At 38.7% G+C, this 24,444-nt stretch overlaps 1 protein-coding gene across 1 annotated transcript in view; it reads right to left on the bottom strand.

Moving 5' to 3' along the window:
• The window catches only part of SPIRE1 (spire type actin nucleation factor 1), a gene marked incomplete at its 5' end in the record, with an annotated part of 69,290 nt that overhangs the window by 35,332 nt on the left and 9,514 nt on the right, over positions 1-24,444 (bottom strand). The window contains 3 exon segments of the mRNA XM_007472164.1: positions 662-748; positions 6,540-6,704; positions 10,367-10,444. Of these exon segments, the coding sequence (XP_007472226.1) occupies positions 662-748; positions 6,540-6,704; positions 10,367-10,444 (330 nt within the window).

Here is a 24,444-nt window from a genome sequence, read left to right on the forward strand (position 1 = left end):
CTTTCCCTTATTTTAAAAAGATTTATAAGAGGGATCATTAATTATGTTTTAGATGTTCACAAACTAAGAAAGAATCACCACTCCTGTTCTAGTTACTGAACACACATGGGGTTTGAGAGGCCTTGGTGAGCACTGGCTGTGGAGCTGGGGGGAAGTTAAGTATAGAACAGAGGAAATACAAGCCAACATTCAAACCAGATCAGAACACCCTGATTCCATGGTCACTAGAAAGAACCCCGTCAACAGAGAAAGATAATTAATACAAAAGAGGAGATACAGCAGGGTGGATTTACTGTAAAACAGAATCAAAACGACAATTTAATCAAGGTGAAGTGTTTGTACCATAAAGTAAATAGGGAGGGCAGCCCACACCAGGAGCTACTTGGAATCATATTCAGCTGTTATTCTAGGAGGTATCTGGCCAGATTTTGCACCATAACTCAGGTTGTTTGAGTTAAAATATCCTAAGACAGCCTGTATTGAATAATTTTAAGTACTTTTTTGTGAATTAAGAATGTAATTTACAGTTGGGCTTCATAATTCTGAGAATGAAAGCTCAGTGTAAATACTCCTTTAAGAGCTGAGTTCTAGAGGTCATAGGCTAGAAGAGAATACTTCATTATGTGCTCTCCAAACAAGGGGAATATGTCAAATTACATACTGGATTTAAAGGAGGTCTTGATCTGATGAAGTCCAGGATGATTTCATGAGCACTTTTTTTTAACCGAGGGGGAATATCACCATTCACCTGAAAGGAGACAAAAAGTAGAAGATTCGTGTGACTACAGGTTTATCATTATAAGTTTCTGGGTATGTATGTCAACATATGTCACTTCAAAATTACTGAAGTGGAATCTGGCTCCACCAAGGATGCATTTCAAATCAATAAAAATGGAGAGTAAATGGCTGAATGATTCAGAGCAAAAATAACTATGCAGAACTGAAGAAACTCCACATCCACTTTAGTTCTATATTTGGGGAAATTATATATAAGATGCATCCTTCCAACAAAAAGTTTCTAAATTATGAATGTGAATGGAAAAAGTAATACTACGCTTAATTACTGTATAATTTCAAGTGTCTTTGGGACTTCCCTGGTGGTCCAGTGGTTAAGACTCTGTGCTTCCACTGCAGGGGGTGCAGGTTCGGTCCCTGGTCAGGGAGCTGTGATCTCACGTGCCAAGTGGTGCAGCCAAAACAACAACAACAAAAAGTCTTTTACCTCTTATTTTCATCCTTGTACAAAATCTTGGTAATGGGAAGGAGTGGGGACATGGTTCACATTCTTAGACAAAGCTGAGGCTCAGATCGAGGTGGTGTCTGCCCCCTTCACAGGGTCGGTGAGCAGAAGAGCCTGGCAGGGGCCTGGTCTGACTCTGACTCTTGCCCTAACATCCTCTCTTTTTAAAGAAACAGGTTGCAAAAATTTTAAGAAATTTAAGAAAAACCCACCAGAAACCCCCCACCTAAACTCACATTCTGACCACTCAGAAGGCACAGTTGTGGTGACCATAAGTCATACTTATTTCCCAACCTCATATGAAAAAACAGAACTGCTAGGCACTTTCTGTCATTATTCTCATAAAAGATAGATGAAAAAAGAAATGTTAACAAATTACAAATTTAAAAAACTGATGAATACCTTAAACTTCTCAAAATCCAGAAAATCAGCATACTATTTTTATTATGAACTGCCTGAAAAACCGCTATAATACTTTTTCACTCTACTTTGGTGACCTACTCTTTATCTTGTCATATTCTAATAATTGTATCTTATCAATTTTATTGGAGAGAAAAAAGATAATCTGTTTATTCCTCTAGCACCAATAGTTGATATTTTTAAAATTTTGATAGGTTAGAAAGGTTTCTTTAAGCTTCACAATTTGTTATTGGAATGTCATGTCCAGTTTTAGAGTTATCATAAAATTTGGTCAAACTTTTTAAAAGTATTTTCTTATCTGAATTGTAAGACTTCAGGGCATGGACAGTTTTGTTATGTACTTCCCAATCTTAATTACTGTTTTAATTGCTCAGGATCATTAATCAATTGGTTATTAATTTTTTATTGCAGCTGTATGAGTTTTGATCTTTTTGTCCATGTCACTATTTTGTGTCACCTGAGAAATGAAGTTAATTAAAAAAAAAAAAAAAAAGAACCTGAACTGCTGCTCCCAGGCCCAGTGGCTGCCCCCCACAAACGCGACCACTCAGGGTGTGTGACAAGCCTGCTGACATCATCCAGTCCCCTTTTCCCTGTGCCCCCCGCCCCCCAGTCCTGAGTGAGGACAGGACAGCCCTAAGGTTAGAGTTAGGAGTGAAAGCTGCCTGAGCTGAGCCAAGCTTGTGACCACTAGTACTTGGTTTAAGGAGGGCGTGTACCCAAGCAGCAGAGCTGGGGGCCTACCGTGGCACCACTCTTCTTCACCCATGGACTTCATGTTACACAAGACTTTTTAAAACATCCTTATTGTATGAACAACTTAATCAGACCTTTCTATTCTACTCCTGAACAGGATAACACATATCTTTCTAGCTATTTTTTTCAATTGCCATTTTTTTAAATTAATTTATTTTTAAATTTTGTTTTTGGCTGCACTGGGTCTCCGTTGCTGCGCTCAGGCTTCCTCTAGCTGTGGTGAGCAGGGGCTACTCTTCGTTGTGGTGCACGGGCTTCTCATGTTGTGGAGCATGGGCTGTAGGTGCACGGGCTGAGTAGTTGTGGTGGGCGGGCTCAGTAGTTGTGGCTCACGGGCTCTAGTGCACAGGCTTGGTAGTTGTGGCACACAGGCTTAGCTGCTCTGCAGCATGTAGGATCTTCCCGGACCAGGCTCGAACCCGTGTCCCCTGCATTGGCAGGCAGATTCTTAACCGCTGAGCCACCAGGGAAGCCCTCTTTCTAGCTATTTTTCGTATACTTTTATTTTAATGTTCTTTCCATCACAACAGCAGGGTTGAGTGAGATAATGGAGTCAATAAGGCCAAGGTTGTGAGTTCCATTCCCCAAACAAGCACATTAACATCAGTTTCCTCACTAGTCAGAAACTGGATCCTGGATCCCAATTACAAAATGTGTGTCAGTGCTCATGAGGGAGCTGCAGGCCAGTATTGATGCGAGTCAGTCAAAGTCCTTACTAGCAAGAGGAAAAGTAACAGCAAATTTCATTCTGCTGCTGGGTCAGTGAAATTACTTTTTTTTTTTAATATAAATACAGAACACACCCTCAAACAAGCTCTCTGAAGCTGCAACAATAAGTGATTTCTAGATGAACACAAATAGTAGGCCCATAAGTAAATGAGACCAGTTATAGAACTTGATCTTACTTTTGAGCCACAATGCCTTAAACAAATAACTTCTATATAAAAAATGTTTAAGTTTCTACATCTTTATTTTTGTTTTGAATTTTTTAAATTTATTTTTGTACAGCAGGTTCTTATTAGTTATCTATTTTATACATATTAGTCAATCCCAATCTCCCAATCATATATGTCAATCACAATCTCCCAATTCATCCCACCACCACCAACCCCCTGACTATACATTTTACAAGGATCTTTCATTACACTGGACTAGTCTTCTCAAATAATTGGTTTATACTTAAGAAAAAAGAGGTTAAGACAACTAGAAATAAAATGCCTCCTCTGTTAGGCTTCTATTAATCAAAGAAAGACAAAGTTTTCAAGAGCTCAAAAACATCAGAAAAACAACAGATCATCTGATCAGGCTTTAGACCAAGGTAAATAAATAGAGGGAACTTGGTAGTGCTTTAAAAAAAAAAAAGACCTTTAATGAGATATAATTCACATATAAAATTCACCCCTTTATTTATTTTTTTTGGCGGCACCACTCGGCATGTGGGATCTTAGTTTCCTGACAGGGACTGAACCCATGCCCCCTGTAGTGGAAGCACGGAGTCTTAACCACTGGACTGCCAGAGAAGTCCAAAATTTACCCTTTTAAAGTGTACAATTCAGGGTTCTAAGTAGTCACACGGTTTTGCAATCACTACCAATAACTTCAGAGAAATTTTATCACCCCAAAAGTATAAGCTGCACCTATTAGCACTCATTCCTCATTCTTCCCTCCCCGCAGCCACTGGCAGCCACTAATCTACTGTCTTACTGATGTGCCTACTCTGGAAATTTCAAATAAATGGAACACCGCATACATTATGTAGCCTTTTGTGTCTGGCTTCTTCCACTTAGCATGTCTTCAAGGTTCACGCAGGTGGTAGGATGTATTGGTACTTCATTCCTTTTTATGCCTGAATAATATTCCATTGTATATTACCCACTCATGAGCTGATAAACTTTTGGATGGTTTCCACTTTTTGGCTATTATAAATATGCTATGAACATTCATACATAAATTTTTGTGTGGACAAATGTTTTCATTTCTCTTAGGAGTGCATGTAATGGCTGGGCTGTAAACTCTATGTTTGACACCTTGAGGAATTAGCAAACTATTTCCCCAAGCGTGCACCATCTTACATTCCCATCAGTGATATGAGGGTTCCAATGTCTCCACATCCTCACCAGCATGTTATTTCTTGTGTTTTTTATTTTAGCCACTCTAGTAGGTGTAAAGTAGCATCTCATTGCAGTTTTGATTAGCATTTCCCTAATGACTAATATTGTTAAGCATCTTTTCATGTGCTTATTGGCCATATCTTCTTCAGAGAATAATTCAAATTATTTGCCCACTTTCCAACTGGGTTGTCTTTTTTATTGTTGAGTTTAAAATATTCTTTATATGTCCTGGATACAAGTCCTTTTTTGGATATATGATTTGTAAATATTTTCTCCCATTTTGTGGGTTGTCTTCACTTCCTTTATATTGTCTTTTAAATCACAAAAGTTTTAATTTTCGATCAAGTCCAATTTATTTTTTTCTTTTGTTGCTGTACTTTTGGTGTCATATCTAAGAAAACACTGCCTAATCTAAGATCACAAACCTGTTTTCTTCTATGAGTTTTATAGTTCTAGTTCTTAAATTTAGGTCTTTCATCCATTTTGAGTTAACTTTTATATATAGTATGAGGTAGCAGTCCAACTTCATTCTTCTGCTTGTGAATATCCATCTGTCCTGGCATCATTTGTTGAAAAGACTGATATTTCCCTTTTGTCTTGGGATCCCACAGAAATCAACTGACAACAAATGAAGGGAATTATTTCTGGACTCTCAATTCTATTCCACTGATCTATGTTTATCTTTATGCCAACATCACACTGTCTTGATTACAGTTTCTTTGTAGTAAGTTGTAAAATTAGGAAGTGTGAATCCTCCAACTTTGTTCTTTTTTCAAGACTGTCTTGGCTGTTCTGGGTTCCTTGTAATCCATGTGACTTTTAGGATCTGCTCATCAATTTCTGAAATGACCGGGCAGGGAGCAGCGACAGCACCACGCGGGCATGGAGCGGGGCGCCCAAGCGCAGACGCCACGGCCACCTCCCTCGGCGGGGTTGCCTGTTCGGAGAGCCTGCCCGGTTACGCGGTCCTTGGGGCCTCCGCGCCCCGCGCCTAGCCGTTGCCACAGCTGCCGGAAGAGGCAGTTCAGCAGCCGGCCGGGCTCTGGAGCACCCAAGCCCGCTTCAGGAAAGCGGCTTCCGCTCCTCGACTGCTGGCAGCCGGCCGACGGCGGCCAACGATCTACATCTTTATTTTTAAAGGTGAGTTATCTGAAGTTCTCTGTTAGAATTAAAGCATTTTACCAAAACATTTTTTAAAAATTCCATTGAAATGTTTTGTACTTCTATAACTTAATGTTCTAAACATAATCCCATATGGCTAAGCCATTCAATTCCCATCATGAGCATCACAAATATACAAAAAAAAAAGTGGATTACTGTGGTTATAGTTATGTAGTTTAAACCTGAGGATTAAATTAAGAACATCTTGGCATATACCACTTCAGATACAGACAGACTATGTGTGAAAATCCTTTGTGTTTACTCTTTACAACATTTTTTAAAAGAAATTAGAAAGTGGCATTATACTGATAAAAGTAAAATTTAAAAATATATATATCCAGTTTTTGAATGATTAAATATGAGTAGCTGGGGCTTCCCTGATGGCTCAGTGGTTGAGCGTCCGCCTGCCGATGCAGGGGACACAGGTTCGTGCCCCGGTCCGGGAAGATCCCACATGCCGTGGAGCGGCTGGGCCCGTGAGCCATGGCCGCTGAGCCTGTGCATCTGGAGCCTGTGCTCCACAATGAGAGAGGCCACAACAGTGAGAGGCCCGCGTACCACAAAAAAAAAAAAAAAGAAGAAGAAGAAGAAGAAATTAAGACATTCCCAGGCAAACAAACACTAAGGGGGTTCATCACTAGTAACCCTGCCCTAAAGGGAGTTGTTCAGGCTTAAAGAAAAGGACAGTAGACACAAATTTAAAGCCATGGGTTGTGGAATTACACATTTGTAACTTTTCTGTGAGCTTACTGTATTTTCCAACTTTTCCATATTAAGAAGAACATTTTCAACAAATAAGATTACCAAAAAACAACCATTTGAGTCCATTAACAGTTTTCTTTGTTACCTACCATCACTTTTCGCAAAGTGTATCTTTTGGATCGAATGTCATCCATTAGCATCTCATAAGGGGTGAGCTGATATTCAATGGGCAGAGGGTTGTACTGCCGCTCTTGGACCTTCTTGAGTTTTACTCCATTCCGCAAATCCCTCATCACCTGCACCCAGAATCGAGCCTGAAAGAGCCAAGGGTGGAGAGAAATCCATAAATAAATTTACTAGTTTCCTCTGAAGAGCTACAGTCGTAAATAAAATATTAAGAGCTTGGATTACAAAACACCAAGCAAACCAAAGAGAAACGATTTAAAAAATTAGATTTTAGGGTACTAAAAAGCAGGTAGGATGCCAGCAGAGAATCCACCAGCTCTAACTGTGGGGACACCTGGATAAAACCCTAACTCACCCCCTGTGCTACCTGCATCCATGGCCTCAGTTCCTCAGGCCCTCGTGTTCCACCTATCAGGTGGGTTTGCTCACTGAAGAGGTGTGTGTTTCTCCCACTAGACTTTGGGTTTGGCTCTATTACTTCCTTGGCCACTGGAATTTTAGTGGATATGACATGACCAAAACCTTCAACAACAAATGCACAATAGCTTGTCACTCTGCTCCTGTTACTGCCATGAGAGCATCACGCTTGGGTTGGCACAAAGCACACTGGCAGGATTATCCAGGAGAAGGATGATGCACAGAGTAGAGCCACCACTCTGATCTGCAGACTCATGAGCTGAGTAAATGCTACCACTTTATGCTGTGGTATTTTGTAGTGTTCAGTTACGCAGCATTACTGTGACCACAGCTAACTGATACAGCCATCTACTGCTATTTGACATCCAGCAAGTTGCTTCCCCTTTCTAAACCCTGGCTTCCTCATCAGTAAAAGAAAATGGCACTTTATAACTTGTTGAGATGATCAGAGCTGATGTATAGTGTTCTGCACATAGAAAATGCTCAAAAATGACAATTTTTATGTTATTACTATCTCTGCACAAATTATTTAATATCAATTTTCTTATCTACAAATAATAGCAAGTTGCTCTGCCTGCCCTTCAAGAAAATGAAATATATGTAAAATATTTATTATAATTTAAAATATATTAAATGTGTTATTATTATACTTTAACCCTTTGTTTTCCTGCCTATAAGCTATCATATTCTCGGCTTCAGTAAAGAGAAAATCAATATGATATTTAACTGAAATATTATAGGTTGTTAAACATTAATAAGTGGCTCAATAGCTACATAATATATTTATTAAAAATCAAGTGACATATTTCATAAGAAATGCCTACATAACTGATTAAACTTCTCAAAAATGTCCTCAAAAAATGATTTGTGATTTTTAAAAAATGTATACCATTTCTTATTCCCAAAAGGATTTGAGATACTTAATACTGTGGTACAGCCATCAGAACATCTTCTAAAATATTAACATTTAAGACAAGTTCTTAGATTCTGCCATTAAAGGTATCCTAATATAAATCCCTAAAATATTTAGATCTCTCCTTTGGGAATGCTCATCTCAACTTCTCTTGCTCATTCCTTGAAGATCCAATTCAAATACCATCTCATTTTTAAAATACTGTCTCTTCTCTTCACCTCCTCAGGCTTTAAGAAAACCTGACATATGAAACTTTGAATTCTCAAAACAGATAAATTAGTGATGATTATTCACATTAGAATCTTTTGCTATAATTTATAGAAAGATTCAAACAGACTCTTTTATACAGCCAGTTCGTTATATATTATTGTTGGCAAAAATTTTACAAATGACTTTTCAGAAACTAAGTCCCAGTTATACAAAATAATGGACAACTGTCACTGTATGTATTCCCAGAGATTTTATCATTTACCCCTTATTACACTAGAAAGAGTCTGAGATGTATAGATTCTGCCATTAAACGTATTCTAATTCTCCTTCATACTATTCCTCATTCCTTCCTCATTTCATTCTAATCTTTCTAGGTAGTTTATTTTCATGATCTCATGAAAAAGAAGCTGGTGATCTAGGCAAATGTAACTCCCTTTGGAGATAGTACGTCTCTTGTCAGTGATCATACTGTTTTAGATGAGGTTGCCTTGAGACAGTTAATTAAATTTTTGGTTCAAGTTTATACTAGCTATTTGCTAACTTCTGAGCACCTGGAGTTATTTACCTGGCTTCAGTGTCTTGGAAAACAAATTTAAAAATTTATTAACCGGGCTTCCCTGGTGGCTCAGTGGTTAAGGATCTGCCTGCCAATGCAGGGGACACAGGTTCGAGCTCTGGTCCAGAAAGATCCCACATGCCACGGGGCAACTAAGCCCGTGTGCCACAACTACTGAGCCTGCACTCTAGAGCCCGTGAATCATAACTACTGAAGCCCGCATGTCACAACTACTGAAGCCCGCGTGCCTAGAGCCCGTGCTCCACAACAAGAGAAGCCACTGCAATGAGAGGCCCATGCACCGCAATGAAGAATAGGCCCCACTCGCCGCAACTAGAGAAAGCCTGCGTGCAGCCACGAAGACCCAATGCAGCCAAAAATAAATTTAAAAAATTATTAACCAAGATGACATACACCTAGAGCAACACTATGCAAAGGAAACTGATATTCAATATTATTCTTAAGTGACAATACTAGCTTATAAGACAATATAGACTACTTGTTTTTTAACCTTACTCTTAAATATTCCTGATTAATATCATTCCAAATCTCAGGAAAGATATCGTCCATAAATTAAGAATATTGCTAACAGGAAACACCCAAATGACCATCAACAGAAGAATGGATAAACAAATTGTGGTACTTACATACAATGGAATACTACTCAGCAATAAAAACTATAAACTATGATACAGGCAACAACATGGGTGAAATCTCCAAAGAATTATGCTGAATAAAAGAAGCCAAAAAACCCCCTGTATATACTATGTGATTGTATTTACATAAAAGTGTACAAAATGCAAGCTAATCTATAGTGACAGAAAGCAGATCACTGGTTGCCTGGAAACTAGGGAGGAAAGAGGCAGGAAGTAGGGTTACAAAGCAATATGAGGAGACATGGGGTGACGGACAGGCTCACTGTTTTCTTATGGTGATGGTTTGTTTCACAGGTGTGAATGTGTATGCGTATATGTCAAACTTATCAAACTGTACTTTTTAAACATGTGCAGCTTGTTGTATGTAGATTACACCTTAATAAAGCTGTCAGAAAAGAATATGACAATTGAAATCTAACATGGTCAAAGGTGACTTGTTCATATCCTCCAAATCTATATCTTTTCCGATTCCATCATTTAATGTCATTATTTATCCAGTATCCTTAACATGAAAAGTCAGAATCCTAAAATGTGCCTTCCTACATGGATCTAGTACCATGTTGGAAAAACAGTAGACAGTCAATGAGTCACATGAATACACTGTAATCATCTGTTCTAGAAATCTGTCTTCTGTTTCACCAGGGCAGAACGTTGTAACGTATCACTCGTTCTGCATCCCCAGGGCCCTAATCCAGTAACTATTCATTGGATAAATGAATGTACTATACTATAGTTTGACTATATCCTGAAACAGAGCTTAAACTTTGACTTCCACATAAGAGGATGCTAAGGTATTAATGTAATTAGAAAGGTCAATATTTTAAAACACTGAAATTCTCAGAGACATTGGGGTGGTTCTAATAAAATTAGATAGTTTTTAAAAAATGGAATAGCTATTTCCTCAAATGTAAGGTTAGGCTTTCAAATTGGTGTAATATCATTTCATACTATAGTCCTTAAGATATTAGACCATTTTACAAAACATGATACGACTTCTTCAACACTGAACAGAACACAGAAAATACCCAGCTATCTCACCCAGTCAGCGTTTTTCAGCTCCTCCAGGTCTGTGTTAGATTCATTACTCTTCTCCATTTCTTGAATCTTCTTCAGATTCTACCAATTAAAATTCAAATAAAACATTTAAGCACAAAATTTCATTAAGCTACCTTCTCAAATTAAAATTTCAAACAGATACCTTCAGATAAAATATATACAGAAGTGTTACTGAAGCAGATAGCACAGAACCTACTCCTCTGTAAATTTCAGCCAATTTCAGTAAATTAAAATAAATGCAGTCCTGCAGAGGGATGGACTGAGATTGTTCATTCTAATTTCCTTTGAAGCCTTGTGGTTAAACCTCAGTCACAATATTAATTCACATCTTCTAAACTGTACTGACATTTCCTTCTCCATCAACCCCCACATTCAATCCATCATTAATCTCACAGATGTAATTTTCTCTCTTTATTACTTAAGTCCTCTTCTTTTTATCTCCACTGTAAATCCCTTAATCCAAACACCATCTTATTTGGCCTGGACCTCTGAAGCAGCCTTGCCTCAGACGCTAAGTGCTAAGCCTTCAGGCAACCATCAATTTAACCCCAACCACAACCCATGTTACAGGAGAAACTGAGGCTCACGAAAGCTAACTAATATGTCTGGGGTACCCCAAGGTGAGTGACAGAGCAGGAGTGAAGCACATGGAAGTGCCCCAGGGCCTCAGACAAGGTGAGTGATGGAGCAGGACTGAAGCAGACATGAGGTAAGATGTATGGAAGGGACAGCACATGATGAGCACAGTGTTGGGAATGTAGCATCCAGACACTTAAATAACCCTGAGAAAATGGACAGGTAATGTTCTACTTTAACTTGGCCAAAATGAGCATTTACGAGTTGGTATTACACAAGGAAAAGAATAGGATTTATGATTTGCACATAACGGGTACTTAATAGGGGGTGTGACATTATGTCAAAATCTGAGTAATAGGGGCTTCCCTGGTGGCACAGTGGTTGAGAGTCTGCCTGCCGATGCAGGGGACATGGGTTCATGCCCCGGTCCGGGAAGATCCCGGTCCGGGAAGATGCTGCAGAGCGGCTGGGCCCGTGAGCCATGGTTGCTGAGCCTGCGCGTCCGGAGCCTGTGCTCCGCAACGAGAGAGGCCACAACAGTGAGAGGCCCACGTAACGCAAAAAAAAAAAAATCTGAGTAATAATCATTATTAACTAAATCAGGACTCTCAGTTTTCTGACTTTAAAGATATATCAGAGGTACTGGTATTACATTATTTCTGATATTCAAAATTCCTCATTTTTTGCTAGGGATTATTAGTTAGCTTTAAAAAAGAAAATCTCTGATGACTTAAGCCATAATACCAAAATCAAAATTAAGCAGGGAAGAGACCGAAAAGGAGAAGCACAGGTGTTATTTTGTTCCTCTAATGACTGCAACCCAGGCTCCATTCCCAAAAGAATTAAAGTACATACTACTTGGGATTTCCCTGGCAGTCCAGTGGTTAAGACTCCGCGCTTTCTCTACAGGGGGCACGGGTTGGATCCCTGGTTGGGAAACTTAAGATCCCTCATGCCGTGCAGCACGACTAAACTAAGATAAAAAATAAATAACATAACATAAAATATAAAAAAAATAAAGTACACACTACTCTATTGACTAGAAGATTCTTCCAGGTTTTTTAACAATTAAAATGGTGCAAGAAAAGAGACTTAGGAGGTGAAATGCCTCTGGGCACCCTGAGACTCTATCAGGCTATGTCATCTATTTATCAGCAGCAACACTCCAACAATGACAGCTGAACCTAAGTCCCCATCTCCGTCTCCCTAGAAAGCTTTACCCCAGATGCCCACTTAGCTAATTCCCATATATCCTTCTCATTCTTGCTCAAAGGTTACCTTCTCAATGGGGCCCACCTTGACCACCCTATATAAATTCTAAGCCCCACACCCTGCCATGAGCAACCCCTAGTCTATGTCTTTCTCCAAAGTCCATCCTGCCTCTAACAGTCCATATGATTTACTTAATATGTTCACTGTCTGCCTCTCCTTGACAGATTCCAAGCTTCCATGGGGAAGTAGTTTTGGTCTATTTTGTTCACTGTTGGGCTCCTCAAATCTCTAGAACAGTGCCTTGCGCTTAGTAGGTGCTTAGTAAATATTTGTTGAATATGTGAATTAAGATACTTTCAACCAAGAATGTTCAATCACTTAAATCTCTTCAATAGTTCTTATCACGTCAACTTTAATAAGCGGAAGCTCAATCAAAAGGAGAATTATTCAGAGGAAAATCTGTATTTTCTTCCCTAAACTCAGAATCCCCCGGAAGGATGGGACGGAGAAATCTTATCTTTCTGTCATATTTCTCCCATCACCTAAAAAGGCTGATCCCACAGCAACCATTTTATTGTTTATCCAATGATCTATAAACCAAAAGATAATGAAAAGAGCTGAAAACACAGTGGAGAAACTCATCTTTACAAGCCTATGTTGTTTTTAAAAATTCCGATGGTCTCTAGGTCCTTTTAGGATCCAAACAAGAGAAGGCAAGACAAATGTACAGATACAGTAGAAGATGGGAGGTCTTTGGCAAGATGAAATCTTTATCTATTTTCCTTGAATCCTACTGCTACTACCAAAAAGGTGATTACAGTAGGTCTCTGAATTGTTCTTTCTGCTTCAGCTTCTTCCTCATCTGCTTTATCTTCTCAATCCCCCATAACGGGTTCTCAGTGTCTCTGTTGCGCCCCTCAAACTGGGGTGCCTATAAGTACTTCTGGGGAACTCTTTTAGTTAGAGCCTGTCCTGGGGATGTTGAGAGAGAGAAAGCCAGTTTGAGATACTGGATCCAGCTGTGCCTAAAGCTAGCTGTGCCCTTAGATTCCCAATTAAGGGAGTCAATAAATTCCTCCTCCTTCCACCCATGCTAATTTGAGTGGATTTCTGTCACTTGCAATGGAAAGAATTATGATTTAACATGTCCCCTTTAGTTCAGAAATATGAGTTCACGCTTCTATGTCTTAGGGGTGGTCTGGTGGAAGAGTACAAGAAGCATATGGCCCTTTTTCCACCCAACCTTAACTGTTACTGTTCTCGGACACACCCCTGACAAAATGTAGCCAGGATGGTCTCACTGTTAAGACTTTAGACATCTCTATCTTTACTTGTGCTGTGACAAAATCCCTAACTCCCTGCAGCTAAGAAAAACTATCTGCTGTCTATAATACGATAATTTAAATGAATGGCCTGAGAATTTCATGTTTCTTTATTTTTCTGAACAGCAAGTAGCACTAATTGTAGCTCAGATACTTCCTAGCTGTGTGACTCTGGATAGTTATACAACTGCTCTAGTCTTCAGGTTGATTTTCTCACCTGTAAAATGCAGCTGCTAATAAATACCTTTTCGATTTTGTTAACATTACATAAAATAATACAAAAGAAATATAGCATGTGGCCTGGTTCATATTAAGCAGATTAGTAGATATTATTTAGCATTTATTTAGTAGCTATTAGTTACTATAAGCCAATGAATATCTATGAAGATTTGATTGTGAACACTTCCACTCTATCACAAAAACATTATTCTTTTTTTTTAAACATTTTATCTTTTAACAAATGAGACCTCTCTTTAGCCTCTTCGTGAAGTAAAAAATCCTGACTCATCAATAAATCAGTATAAAATAGCTGAGAATCTGTAAATACTATAATTGAACAAGCTTGAACAAATATTCAACGAAGAATCTCAGGTTTTCTCATTAGCAGCAACACAAATGAGTTATTTGAAAGTAAATTACAGATTTTTATAGTTTTCGAGACAAGCTTCTGTCAGTTATATTCTAGCTTCTGAATAAGTTTTTTTTTTTTTTGCTTGTACAAATGTAAGAAGAGATGCCAACCTGTGCTTGGAATAGGGTGAGCAAGTCCTAACTGAGAGCATCCACACGGCAATTAACTCTCCCCATTTCTGACACAACCATTCTCAAGCTAGCAATTAGAACTGCTCTTTGCCAACATCTTTAGTTCCCAGCATCTTAAAAAATACATAAAATCTACTCCATGAATCAAAAGTATATCAAATACTCAGAGTAATGTTAATGTATTTGCATAGGTTCAACCACCACCTTTACTGACAATGTATTCATGTATTAACATAATATTTTAATAACAGCATTTTAATGATCACCCTTTCCCTCCATATTGTTAACCATTTAGAACTATTTGTTATTTAATGGTATTCCCCTGTACAATGGGTACATGTTTTCAGCTAGAAACTTTTAAATGTGTAAAAATGAATGTTTCAATAATTCCTTTAAAAAAACTTTTTTAAACTCAGTTAAAATATGCTAATATACTTTTAAAGAAATTACTTTCATAGAGACCATTAAATATATCTCACAAGTGACAAAGTCACTAATATCAATATTGCCTATAATAAACCGAACATGTATATTAGCCTCACAGAGTAAGAGCCATGATGTCCTTCCTAATTCAGATACTTTTACCACAGAAAAGAAAAAGGACTTCCAAATTAATATTTTGGAAATTAGAGCACAAAAATGCCCCCAATTACAGCAATTCTTGTGATAAATGGAAGTCTCCCATGCAAATAAAGAGCTAATGGATAATTACTAAAGAATATGATTTATATTTTCATCAACCTTTATGGCACTATCTTAAAGATGTAACATGCTCCTTCTCCCAGAGGGGTGGAAGAGGGAGAAGACATTTCTCTCGAGAGAAAGAGCATTTTACTTAATGAAAAATGTAAAATGTTAAGATACTAAACTGTAAGTTGATATTCTGTAAAGCTCAATTTGAATTTATATGGTTCACTGCAGAAATCAGAAAAAGTATAGATGAAGTTGTCAAAATGAAGGAAATGCATTTCTAGGTTCCAGGAAAGGAACACTGTTCCTCCATTCTCCCAATATTTCTGTAGACAGACAGACAGACAGACAGACAGACACACACACACACACACACACACACTCTCTCTCTCTCTCTCACTGGCTGAGTGTTTAATGCCTGTCTCTGCCCCAAGTAGCTGAACTCACAGTATCTCCCTAAAGACATATATCTGCCCGTTCGGTTTTTATACTCATTAACTGTTCACACCTACAGAAATGCAGTGATGATCATTATAAAACAATCATTAAAATATCAGAGACACTATTTACAAATTATATCACAAAAAGCTATTTTCTTAATAAATACAAATCAATAAGATCAATACTCCATTAGAAAAATGGGCAAAGAATATGGATACACAATTGAAAAAATACAAATAGTTCTTAAGCATATGAAAAGGTACCTGATCTCATTCATTGTAAGGAAAATGTAAACTAAAACTATGAGATATAAATTTTCACTTATCACTTAGAAAAACACATTGTGAAGATGTAGAAAAATAGACACTCTGTACACATTTCCAAGGAGAGTATCAATTGGTAAACCTCAATGGAGGACAATCTCATAAATTTTATGAAAATTATAAATGCACAATTTCTTTGACCCAGCAATTCTACTTTTAGGAATTTGTCTTATATATACAATCACACCCATAAAAACAGGTTAAAAACTATCCATTGCAGCACTGTTTATAAAGAGCAAAAAATTGGAAGAGACTTATTAGTTGTCAATAGAGGAGAGATTAAATCAATTACAGTCTATCCACACAACAGAACATCACGGAGACACAAGAAATGTAAACACTATGCGCTGATATAAAATGATCTACAAGATTTATTATTAAATGAAAAAAGGAAGGTTCAGAACAGCATAAAAAAGGAAGAAAAAATATTGATATTTTTCTGTTAGTTATACATAAATCATCTGTGTAAGGACAAAGAAGAAATTAACAGTATTTGTTGCCTGTGGGAGAGACTGTGCAGCTAGGAGACAGAGGGAGAAGAGTGCAGCTTCCTGCACTATTTCTGGACTCCTGGAGCTTGAACCATGTGAATTTTTTTATTTGTTAAAATAAAGTTAATTAAGTTCAAAAAGTTACAGGACCTGAAAAGTCTATAACTGAGTTCTGACATGATCTTCTACATAAAAGATTCTTCTGAAGCATTTTAACAGGGCGAGTAGTGACAAACCCAAAGAAACCTAGGGGCAGAGAGGGTAATTTCACTATTGCTGATGAGATGAGTGTTCTGCACATTTAATAACATTCACAAAATAAATCAAATAGAAAAAAGATAGACTTTGACAAGGACTCTAAAAATGTTACAAATAATAGATGATTTAATTAAAATGAACAAAATGGCAACCTTAAACAGACATCTGGTGGTAGATTCTTTCTTTCAAAAAATATGTTCACCCCTTGGAGGACTGGAAATCTGTTTTGGCTCTAGGGAGAAATTTCCAGTTAACTTAAATGTCATACCAGTTTTATTACTGGAGGTGTAGGGAGCAAACATGGGAGGGAGAGGCCAGGAGTATGAGAAAGCTAATTAAAATATACTTCAACATGTGAATGAGATAGAGGTCTTGTGGCTTTATCTTTGTGAGTGCATTAAAGCAGAAAACAGTCTCAGGTCATGTCACAGCATAGGTCTTAGGAATCAGCGTAACTGGCAATGGCACTATGATGTAGGTGGACTTGGTTATACTGGCTGTGAGTGGGAAATAGTTACATTTGATTATTTTCAACCAATTACAGGTTATAAAATGTGGTCATCTGATTTTAAACAACAGACAAAAGACAATTCCATAACAGCCTAATCAATTCCAAAAACACTGTTTTCCCCCTGTAGCAACAGAAGATACTTTATATACATATACAGTATTCCATTTTAAGTAAAATATTTTAGCACTATCTTGTTTAAGATTAACTGAGCTCAAAGATTTCATCACAAAATTATGATTCTTTTATAGGACTAATTGAAATAATATATGTAAATCACTTAATAAACTATTACAGCAATCATTCTGATTATATAGTGTAAAATTACTCATATAATCTTTTGAAAATTCATAATGAACCATGCTGCTTTCCCACTCACCTTCTTAGCCCATAATTTCAATATATGGTCAAATACTAGCAGCTAAAGATAGAATGGCTCTAATCTGGGCACCTAGAAATCATCCTTCCATTACGGGGTTTTATTAAATTTCGGGTAAGATTTAACCAATCAGAAGAATGTGACTGGTGAGGTTTAAAATAAAGTCACATGTAAGTGAGAATCCCTCAAACACTTAGAAAATGGAGACACTGGCGTAATGCTCCTTCTAACAGCTGTATCTCTGAGTACCGGAAGAGGAAACAGGTGCCTCCACGGTGCCTCCATTCACACGCCACAGCCCGCATCCCACTGCTGGACTGGCTGCTCCTGGGCTGTGGCTCTTACTGGAGTATCTTGTTCACCACTGTGTCCCCAGTGAAATGTAAATAGTAAGAGCACTGAATGCACGGCTGTAGGGAGAACTGCAGAGTTAATGTGCACCACAGCCCTAGAGCAGTGTCTGCACAGGATAAGCATGGGAGAAATACTAGCTGTTATTCATTGTAGTAGCACCTGCCATATAGGAGACACATGACACAACTGTTGTATGAATGAATAAATTTTGCCAATTGATCCTAATTCCTTTGGGACCTAGTGCTTCTCTACTCGCCAGGATTTGCAATAGCCAAATATGGCTGCTGCATTCTCGCAGGTCCCCCAAAGTCCCCCAGTCTCTGCCCACTCCCACACTCAGGTTTATGGAATCCTCCTGTACATCCTCATCTCCTACTGCAAGATCCATTTTTGGTGTTTGTCACTATTTCTAAAACCTTAGAAAGGAGTGTTAATCCCAATTCTTTCTATCACTATGGGCAGCTAATTGATTATAGTTTGTTAAACTGTGCTTCAGCTTTCCTCTCTATAAAATGAGGCGGGACACAAACAGTAGTACTGCCTACTTATCAGGACTATCACGAAGTTTAAAGTGTTCACAAAGGCAATGAATAAGAGATAGTCAGGGATTATAAATGTTTATATGAAAGTGACATAAATTGTTTGAGCCCAGAGCTGCAGCTGTGGGCTTTGGATCTTTTTTCCCAAAGTACATACATTTCCTTAGAGTGGAAATCTTCGAAAAAATTATAAAAATCCAGTAGCACTCCGTCTCACCCCCTACTCCTCAGGTTCCCACTTTGGACAGCAGCTCAAATACAAGGGGATGACTATAAAGGACTTAAGGCTGATTCTATTTTGCTCTATTTCTTCTTGAATGTTAATGTGTTAAACACTTAGGAAAATTCAACTATAGAACAAAATGTGACATTTACTAGGTTGAAAAATTCTCATTAATGAAGGGCCCTAGTGTTGTCCTAAGCTGAGGAAGCAGCAAGGGGAACATACCTAAAAAGACGACAGGAGATGCTGTCCTCGGTCCCTAATTCTATGACAGGGTTGGGAATATAAACATGGTCCTTGTCCCTAAGATGTTCAGTCTAATGAGGAGATGGTAAATGGTAATTCCAATAGTGTGATAAGTGACAGAAATCCAATGTAAATTGTAATTCCAATAGTGTGATAAGTGACAGAAGCCAGAGCAGAGTGCTCTATGAATGAACACAGAGAATAAAGAAATTAACTTCGATCAGCAGAAGCATTTCAGAACAGTGGACATCTGAGTTAGGTCTTAAGAATAAGTAGGCATTTTCTATGCGAGAGAAGAGAGGAGAAGCACATTTCCAGCAAGTGCAGAGGCCCTCAGCAATCAGAGGCTGGAGGAAGGTACCAAAGCGTGAACGCATGGTGAGCAACAGGGAATGAAGAGCCCAGAGAGGTCAGATTGGGGCCTGGCTGTAAACGGTCCCTACGCTGTGCTAAGGGGTCTAAACTTTCCACCTACAAGCATCAAGGAGTCAACACATCTTTACACAGGGACGGAAAGTTGGAGGATAGGTGGAACGCTGGAGGATAGACTGTACATGGGGACGGAACGCTGGAGGATACAGTCTATCCTCCATTAGGAGGCTTTGCCACAACTCAGGCAAGAGACGCAGACCACTGCACAAGCAAGGCACAGGTAAGAACACGAAGGAGGCTCTGCATGTGGAGACGAGTCAGGAGTGTCAGGGGACCACGATTCGAGAGAGGTGGCAGAAATCAGATGTCCAACACCTGCCACGGTTCTCTAAGTCATTCAACGCTGATCCAAGATTTATACAGGCCCTATTACACTGCGGTTGCAGCAGTGAATTGGAGAGAAAAGATCTCTGCCCTCAGTGAGAATGTATCCTAGTGGCAGATATGAATAAGGGGGAAAAGAGACCAGCAAAACAGCTCTAGACTGTGATGGCTGCTAGAAAGGAAATACACAGAGTAATGTGACTTTAAAGAAACAGGCCGAGTGTGCTCACTACATGAGAGCATTTAGGAGACACCTCAGACGTCCTTTCAGCTGAGGACTGAAGGATACAAATGAAGAACCATAATTCAGAGGGTGAATGAACATAGCATTTATAAGAGGAGTTTAAGATGTCAACAAGCAACTAAATAATCAAGCACCACAGGTGCAGTCACACTTGAGAAGAGATAAAGATCATTATGATCAGATAATCGGAAATGACAATCTACACTGTGATAGCCTGCCTCTGAAGAAATCCAAGATGGCTTAACGATATTAGACATCTTATCCCTCAAAGATCAAGATGTTTGGGGGTTATTTTACCTTCATTCTAGGGTTATTTACATGTATGGCACAAGAAACTGCAAGGGGAGAGAAAACTTTCATCACTTTAAGTATATAATCTTCTAACAGAAATTACGTGCTTTAAAAACCTTTTGCGTGCCTTCTAATTAAGAGTTCTTATTGCAATGATATGAACATGTTTCATAATGTTCAATTATTTTTACTGTTATTTCACTTATGACTAATATTATTATATTAGGAATTTCTTCTTTCCAGGAATTTGCTTACCGTTAGATTTTAAAATACAGAAGTTTGGGACTTCCCTGGTGGTCCAGTGACTGAGACTCCGTGCTCCCAATGCAGGGGGCCCGGGTTTGATCCCTGGTCAGGGAACTAGATCCCACATGCTGCAAGTAAAGATCCTGCATGCTGCAACTAAGACCTGGTGCAGTCAAATAAATAAATAAATAAATAATTTTTAAAATAAATAAATAAAATACAGAAGTTTTAGTCCTCACTGACATCAGTACAGTAGCAATGTCAGTATTGAGTTTACAGCTCAATACTGACAACACTGAGCTTTCCTATAAAATCTACAACACTGAACTGCTTTCCTATGAAATCCATCTTGAATTTAAAATATAAAACCGGATTTAAAATATAAAACCGGATAAAATATGATATAAAATAGTATACATTAACTTCCTAGCAAATTTTACTGGGAATGCATTTTAAATGTTTATCTGTATATATTTTGCCTACACAAAACAAGACTGGTACAAAAATGAGGAAAATCTTGAATGAATAGAACAAAGATTTAGTCACATGAATTGCACTTTCTGCAGAGCATTTTATGACTAGAAGGAATCTGAGCATGTCTATTTTGCTCCCACTTCCCTTTTTAAAGTGAAGTAAACAGAAATCTAGCAAAGGCTATTTGACTTAAGCCAGTCGCATGACTAATGAGTGGAAGAATATGATTCACCAACACAAAAGGGGCTTTAAAAAATGAATGGTGTTGATATAAATATTTTAAATATAATAAAAATGAAAAATGAGTTATTTGCTTGAAAACAAGATTTTTTTTCAAGATTCTTTTTAAACAGTGTACTTCCCTGATACATCAAGTTTTTTCTACAATGATAAACAGTTACACCTCTACTGTGAAACAAAGGATTTCCTGGAGAAGGGGGGTAGGGCACACTACACACTAAATGTGGAGGCAATAATGTTAGAGCAGGCTGGGAACATACTGGAATCAGTCAACCAACTTTCTCGTCTGGAAATAATTTTCTCTCAATCTTTGACATTTCCATTTCCATATTACTTCATACCTAAACCTAACATGGCACATCCCTCCTCCCATCCCATTCCCATCTGTGTGCGTGTGTGAGACAGACACACACACACACACACACACACACACATCCTCTTGCACACATGTTCCCTCATGAGCCCCCTTCTCCCCCAACTCCAAATTTTATTCTCTCTGGCTCACACCCCCTTCTTCCCAACCCTGATTAAAAGCCTGTATCAAAGCGTACACCTGCACTTTCCTCCAGGGACTCTTGTCAGCCATGTTCCAGGACAGTCTGTTGCAGGTGACTGTTCTTACAGGAAAACAGGAATAACTGCAGAGAGCACCTTCGCCAGGCTGCAGAGCAGGATGAGGATGGAAACATGGGCATCAGAAATGCTGAGAACTTCCTTCTATGGGAACCTCTAAGCTAAGCCTCAGTTTACTACTCTACAAAGTGAGAGTCACAGGACTGGTCATGAAGACTAAATGAAGCAAACAACAGCAGCCACTTTGTGGCTATAGGGCTTCAAGTATGAGGAACTGATAAATAATTTCATGTAATAATAACAAAACCAGGGACTGATGATCAAAAACTACTTAGACAGCAATGAATTAAAGCACACTGCCATTAATATAATTTCCTTTTTTCCAACAAAGTAATTTACACTTGAAATTGCCAAGCTCAATCCTCCCCTCCCCAGTACACATGCTCACCAGCTCTAGCCAGTCGAGTTGGGCTGGGGGGGTTCACTGGCACAAGGGCATGGGCCATCTCTTCTTTCACGTGACCCTATGCACTAAATGGACGGCTCAGACAGTCCCTCCATCTACACTTACATACTAGGATATCAAATTGCTTATAAGACACGGGAACACGTACTCACTTTCAAGGATATCAAATTGCCTTTGAGACACAATAACAGCAGCCTATTCAAATCTTCTCTATCGTTTGGAGAACCACCTTAAAGGGTCTCATTCATTGTTTAAGAAGGAAATCATCACATCATGAAAAGAGATCATTATGAAAATGAATTTGCTTTCTAAATAAATAGATGAACTACAAGGTCTTGTGCTTTGTAAAGTAGCTAGGTCTGGTAAATGTAATGACCACTTTATAGAACAATTATAACACGTGGAAATAGGTTATGGGTTTTATATTTTAATAAACTGCCAATTGAGCATATAAGAGGTTTAATATAATTAAAGTACTTTTGGTCTATCAAATCAATACATTATCAACAACTGAGCTCAAACATTTTGATACTAATATTTTACCCTAATTTTATACACGCACACACAAGCGCACACACACACACACAGATATATGGTTGTTTGAAACATCACTGATAACCAGATAATCAATCAACCTGTTGAATCAGACGTTATTACTTTGAAAATTCCAGTTGATATACAGTAACTCACAGGTATAGAAGATCGTCTGATTCTTTTTTTTTAAAAGAAATCCCATGGGTTTTTAAAAAATTAATTTATTTATTTATTGGCTGCGTTGGGTCTTCGTTGCTGCGCGCAGGCTTTCTCTAGTTGTGGCGAGCGGGGGCTACTCTTCATTGTGGGGTGCGGGTTTCTCTTGTGGAGCACGGGCTTTAGGCATGCAGGCTTCAGCAGTCGTGGTGTGTGGGCTCAGTAGCTGCAGCACACCGGCTCTGGACTGCAGGCTCAGTCGTTGTGGCATGCAGGCTCAGTAGCTGTGGCTCGCGGGCTCTACAGTGCAGGCTCAGTAGTTGTGGCGCACAGGCTTAGTTGCTCCGTGGCATGTGGGATCTTCCCAGGCCAGGGATTGAACCCATGTCCCCTGCACTGGCAGGCCGATTCTTATCCACTATGCCACCAGGGAAGTCCCTTGTCTGATTCTAAAATTGTGTATTTTGAGATCTTCAGAAAAAAAATCAAATTAGCCCAGAGTTTTTTATTATTAGTGTGAATTTAGCACTCTTGAGACTAGGTTAAAGGTTAAAATGACTAACATACATATATGAACTGATATGTATGAAAATTTTCTTTAATTTCAAGAAAAATGCATACATTGAAGAGGAAAGGGAAATGCATTTGGACCCTATAAGACTTTATTCCTAAAACCTCAGTATTGACAAGCAATTTATGTAGTATAAAACCTGTAATTAAATGGTACAGAATGTTCATGCCAGGATTTCCACATATTTTATAGCTTACCTTCTCAAGACTCACTATTACGTAAGTTCTTATTTGTACATTTAAAGAATGGAAAGGGCACTCAAAGGCCTCATCTACATCCCACAAAACTTCCTGTATTTACTAGAAATATCTTGGTCAAAATGTTTCTAATAGTCAAAAATGCTTTCAAAACTGGCTTCTTTCAACCAGAACATTTCTGAAGCTCTGAAAAAACAGACATAATGCATAAATCATTTCAGTTCAACAGACGTTTCTAGAGTGTTTCCTACATGCACACACTGCAGTAAGAGTCACCAACAGGAAGATGATTCAAAACAGTCATTCATCTCAAGCACTATCTGGCCCAGTTGTGGAGAAACAGTTCGAAGACAAGCAAATAACTCCCGGGGAGTATGAGACGTGCAGGACTGAGGGGTATAAGACAGAGGGAGTGAAAGGTGGAGGGAGGTACCACGTGAGCAGGCCTTAGGTGGGTAAACAGGAGCTCACCAAGAAGGCAAGGCGGGGAGAGAATGCCAGGCAGAAAGAACAGAAATGTGCTAGGGCCACAGATATACAACAAGCATGATATATTCGGAAACTGTAAGTAATTCTGACTGGATAGTGTAAAATGCAAAGAAGGGAGAGTTGAAAAGGAGAATAAAAACACAACTAGGTGAAATGCCATAAGGCCTCGTGTGCAACACAATGCAGTTTGGTTTCACTCTCTAGGCCATGAGGAGCCATGTTAACCAGAAAGCAAAGTGCCTTGTCGAGCTGCCAGGTGTCCAGTGATCAGGAAGGAGAAGCCAAACTGAAAATAACAACCACGCCCTTATTCCCTTACTGCAGCAGAGCAAACAAGAGGCCAACAAAGAGGTTTTGCTCTCCTTGCTCTATTTTCCCCTCAGAATGGCACTGGGTGAGGTCAGGTGACAGGCGGAGCAGATGGGTGATCTTCTCACTATGGAAGAGCACTGGACAGCAGGGCCCCGCATGTGTGGACCTGGGGCTGGTGGAGGGAAAG

This window comes from Lipotes vexillifer, unplaced genomic scaffold, assembly GCF_000442215.2.
Source record: "Lipotes vexillifer unplaced genomic scaffold, Lipotes_vexillifer_v1.1 scaffold848, whole genome shotgun sequence".
Taxonomy (NCBI): Eukaryota; Metazoa; Chordata; class Mammalia; order Artiodactyla; family Lipotidae; genus Lipotes; species Lipotes vexillifer.